The sequence below is a fragment of the Triticum urartu genome, chromosome 2, assembly GCF_003073215.2.
Source record: "Triticum urartu cultivar G1812 chromosome 2, Tu2.1, whole genome shotgun sequence".
Lineage (NCBI taxonomy): Eukaryota > Viridiplantae > Streptophyta > Magnoliopsida > Poales > Poaceae > Triticum > Triticum urartu.
The window spans coordinates 593,741,242-593,746,096 of NC_053023.1; the positions used below are offsets into that span (position 1 = coordinate 593,741,242).

The window sequence follows — 4,855 nt, forward strand, 5'->3', positions numbered from 1 at the left end:
CACGCTGCCACCCTCCTTCCATACGGGCGGAGCACAAATAAGTAAACCCGCACGGGGCCACCGTCCAGCGACTCCGTTTTGGGAGTTCCCACGGAAGGATACAGAAATGCAGACGTGCAGGTAAAACCTTCCCGTCAAATCCCATCTATACCTCTCCAGATCCACGCATGGATGAAGACGCCTTCCCGGCCTTGTCAGCATCCGCCCTATACACCAACCCGAGTCGTCCACACACCACATCAACGGACCCGAAGCCAAAGAGGCGAAAGCAAAAGCCAAGACTCGGCTTTCCTCTCGCTCGCTGCTCGCTGCTCTCTGCTCTAGGCCGCGCGCAGGGCACACGCTTCTCCTCACTCCCCCGCCTCTCGTCGTGCCTCCATCGAGGCGAGCTGCTTCCAGCCGGCCAGGCAGACAGAGAGTGAGCCACCCCTGCCCGGGACCAGAGGAGAAAGAAGGCAGGCAGGGCGAGATGGCGGGCGCGCTGGGCGTGAAGGCGACGCCCTTCACCTACGCGGCGCACGCGCTGGGCGCGGCGGCGGCGGCCATGGTGCTCGTCTGGTGCATCCACTTCCGCGGCGGCCTCGCCCTCGAGGCCGTCAACAAGAACCTCATCTTCAACGTGAGTCGTCGCTCTGTTTTCTTCTTCTTCTTTTCCCCTGTTGCAAACCGCCCCCGTCGGATAGGCACAGGCTTACGATCGCTTCAGTTGCAAGTCACATCACCGTGGAAGCTTTAGGGACAGAGAGAATTATTCGGTATACCTCCCTTGAGGTTGTAGGGAAATATTATTCTTCACCCCGGCCCCGTATCACATGAATAGCCTCGCCTCAGCTCTGGCTTCGAGCTGTTGGTTTCTTGGCTTGTGTCCGATTGATTCACTGTGCTAAAACGTCTTACATTTAGAAACGGAGGTGGTAAATTGAACTGTTAAAGCATCTTACGTTTTGGAACAGAGGTAGTGGTATCTAGGGGAGAACCATGCTCGAAATGGGGATCGGGGGGACAAGCAAAAATGCTGCAATTGAGAAATTCAACTGCTCTTGAATCTCGATTGCCCTGCAGCTAGCTCATGTTCCTTGTCAATGAATGTTCTGGCACTTGTAGATCAGAATTTAATTGGACCCAATAAAATAGCGGTGAGACTTCAAAGCATGATAAGATTGGACAGAGCACGTGGAAAGCCATCCTTATCCTCAGATTTATATTTCGGGTACTAGTGCAAGTTTTTGCACAGGAGCCTAATTAAATTCTCTGCCCTCTTGCCTGTCAGTCCCGAAAGGATCACTGAAAAACCCAGACTGGGTTGATTGATGCTGTTTAAATTAGGATTTATGGCCGTAGTGTGGCATAATTTAACTTAATTGCCGTTGTTATTTCGAGACCATCAGTTCAATTGTTCATATTTTTCTTGTGCTGTAAAATGCAGGTTCACCCCGTTCTTATGCTGATCGGCTTCATTATCCTTGGCAGTGAAGGTAAGGCTAAAGAACCGTACAAGAATTCCCTGATCTTTTTTTGCCTCTGTCGGTGGTACTGTACAGTGTACACATCTACTAGAACACAGATCGGTTTATTCTCTCAAATAATCCGTCCTGGCAGCCATAATGGTCTACAAGGTATTTCCGGGACTGAGCCACGACACGGCCAAGCTGACCCACCTGATCCTCCACGCGATCGCCATCGTCCTCGGCGCCGTCGGGATCTACTGCGCCTTCAAGTTCCACAACGAGAGCGGGATCGCTAACCTCTACAGCCTGCACTCCTGGCTCGGGATCGGAGCCATTTCTCTCTACGGAATCCAGGTAACTCGAACCGGCCGTTGCCATGGCCTGCGCATGCAGGATTTTGCAGAGTTTTCTTCCGGCGGATCGGCTAATGTAAGGTGTGCTCGATCTGCAGTGGATATTTGGGTTCGTGACGTTCTTCTTCCCCGGCGCGGCGCCGGACGTGAGGCGCGGGGCTCTGCCGTGGCACGCGCTCTTCGGGCTCTTCGTCTACGTGCTCACGCTGGCCACGGCGGAGCTCGGGTTCCTGGAGAAGATGACGTTCCTGCAGAGCTCCGGGCTCGACAAGTACGGCCCGGAGGCGCTCCTCGTCAACTTCACGGCCCTCGTCGTCGTGCTCTTCGGTGCCGCCGTGGTCGTCGCTGCCGTCGCTCCCGCGGCTAAGGTGGAGGAGCCGGAGGGATATGCTCCGATCCCAGTCATCGGGTAGGAGCATCCTAGTACTACGTGGCTACGTGCTACTAATCGTCGAAGTCGAACGTCCAGAAGCGAGACCGCGTGTGCGATTGGTTCCACGAGATCGGGTGTAAGCACAGAATTCACGTCCGGTTTGTGTGTATCAGCTGAACCGTACGATTTGATTACTGAAAACTGCAGTGGTACCTTTGAAAGATCATGAAATGGCTTGATGAGTTGATTGTTTTTATAAAGGACGTTTTATATCGACCCATAATGTACTACTCCCTCCCTTCCGAATTACTTGTCGCAGGTATGGATGTATCTAGATGTATTTTAGTTCTAGATACATCCATTTCTACGACAAGTAATTTGGAACGGAGAGAGTAGCAAGCATCAAAGATACAAATACAGCGAGCACACAATTGACATGTGTATGATTAAGAAAAAGAAGGATGCACATGGGCAATAGGCTTGCGATAGCATTCCAGGTGAACATTTTACCCCCTATCGTCCCACGACTAGGATTTCCTCTTCCTCCGCCGATGTCGTCGCCACTAGAGTTCATCTCTCTCCCGCAGAAGTTGCCTCTACGCAACCCCCTCATGGATTCTCCTCGATGGGGTTTCTCATAGATAGGCTGCTCTAGTCACCTTGCTAGGTTTTTGAGACCGCCATCTTCTGCTTGTCATGGCCGCATAGCCACTGGCGGAGCCAGGAAATGTGGATCAGGATGGCCAAGTGCCGTCAAAGTATGTTAAGGAGGGCTAAAGCATAGAAAAATAGATTTTTAGCATCAAAATATTGCTAATTATGCACTGTTCATCAGTGAATCAACAGCAAATTCCCAATGTCAGGGGGGCCAGGGCCCCTGCTGGTCCCCCTGTCTCCGCCACTACGCATAGCTAGCATGATCGGCAAGGGAAAAGGACAAGGTTACTGTCACTTCTCATTCCCGTTCATCTTGGTTTTTTTTCCATAATTAAATTAATTTGTGCCTATAGGACTACAAAATTAGAACCGCAGAAACAACATACATAGAATTGTAATCAGGGAATACTCCTATTTGTGACCTACGATACAAGTTTTTGCATCGTTTATCCTCTCTAGAAGTAGAAAGATTTAGTTCATTAAAGCTAGAATTGCTCTGTGCATTTGCTTTATGTGGCAATAAATTGTTCAAAGACCCCTGCCTGTTGTCTTGACTTCACTTCAGTGTTCACACAAGAAACAACCCCCCCCCCCCGCCCCGGGCTAGAATCAGGGCTTCGTCAATGATCACAACAATGAGTTGCTAGAAATTATGGAATTGGAGATGAGGAATTTGACAATGTAGTATTTGAGGACAAAAAGGATGTGCCAAAGGAAGTGGATGTCTCTTGTTAGTGTTCATACTTGAAATCACTTCATACTATTAGTTCTATGCAGGAACATGGACATTGAAGGAGTCCGACACAAAGAGATCAAGTGGAGGGCTCTATCACGGTCCAGTGTCATCGCTTGGGAGATTGGCTAAATGTTTCTGAAGCTAGTCCATGGTTATTCCGTGACTTCGTTGTCATCGTCACGCCCTACGATGGACTGGCCCTGTCTGGGTCGATCAAGCTAGACAAAGTCATTGTGTGGGTGCAGATACACAAGCTACTAGATGGATACATAACACAGTCTCTTGTTATAAATCTCGCAAAACGCATTGGGGTGCGGGGGGTGGGGGGAGGTTGACACCATCGAAACTAAGCTACATGAATTGAAAAATTCATACGAGTTAGAGTCAAGCTTGATGTTAATGTGCCATTGACTTAGGTGGTACCATCACTCGACAGGGCTAGTGAGATTATTATGAACTTAAATGTGAGAGAAATCATCATTTCTGTAGAGTGTGTGGGTTGCTTGGCCATATGCGCACTGATTGTGCAACTAGTGAACACACAGAGAAGTCTCTTAGAGCAACTCTAGCAGAGTCTACATATTGGCAGCCTCCATATGCATATGGAGCGCGCTCATATGCATTATGGAGTCCGTCGAGGCAGAGTGCAAAGTCAGAGTCTTCACACTTAATTGCCTCCATATCGTGGGACCCATTTGTCAATGTGACATTCTTTTTCCCTAACTTCCCTGACATCCCACGTGAAGAGGGGGCGTGAAGTTCCATTCCCACCAGTCACAACTATCATATAGTGTGCACTCCGAAAGGCACCCCTGAAACTCCAAATATCGAGACTGAGAGGCCAGATATGAAGGGCATTCCATAAGTTAAGCTAATATGGCATGATATGGTGACCCTGTTAGAGTGCCTTTTTTGCTATAATCTTCATATTGGTGGTTATTATGGTGATTTGGTCATTATGATGACACTACTAGAGTTGCTTTTAGATTGGATGCATGTTGATCAGAATACCTGGTGTCCGCATGATGATAACCCAAATCATGGTCGAGCCATGGAGGTACAACGTTTGGATATGCTCGAGGATGCAAGACATGATGTAGGCCAGAGGTGTGGACGCGAAGTACTTGGACTGGCGGCTCCACTCGAAAAGGAATAATGTGCTTAGGACTTAGGAGGAAAAAGGGGGACAACATGGAGGACACTGCACCGAGCCCTGTTAAACTAACTGACGTTCATATGAGTGATGACAATGGAGAAACAAAAGGCAGTCGAGACTAAGGAGGAAGCC

General features: G+C 49.2%; 1 protein-coding gene across 1 annotated transcript; it reads left to right on the forward strand.

The window, feature by feature from the left end:
• Nucleotides 1-226: 226 nt before the first annotated feature.
• LOC125539028 (probable ascorbate-specific transmembrane electron transporter 2) lies at nt 227-2,434 on the forward strand. The gene is made up of 4 exons (XM_048702389.1): nt 227-619; nt 1,427-1,475; nt 1,600-1,802; nt 1,900-2,434. Exons 1-4 carry the CDS (start codon nt 470-472, stop codon nt 2,212-2,214), a joined length of 717 nt encoding a protein of 238 aa, XP_048558346.1. The 5' UTR covers nt 227-469; the 3' UTR covers nt 2,215-2,434.
• Nucleotides 2,435-4,855: the final 2,421 nt, after the last annotated feature.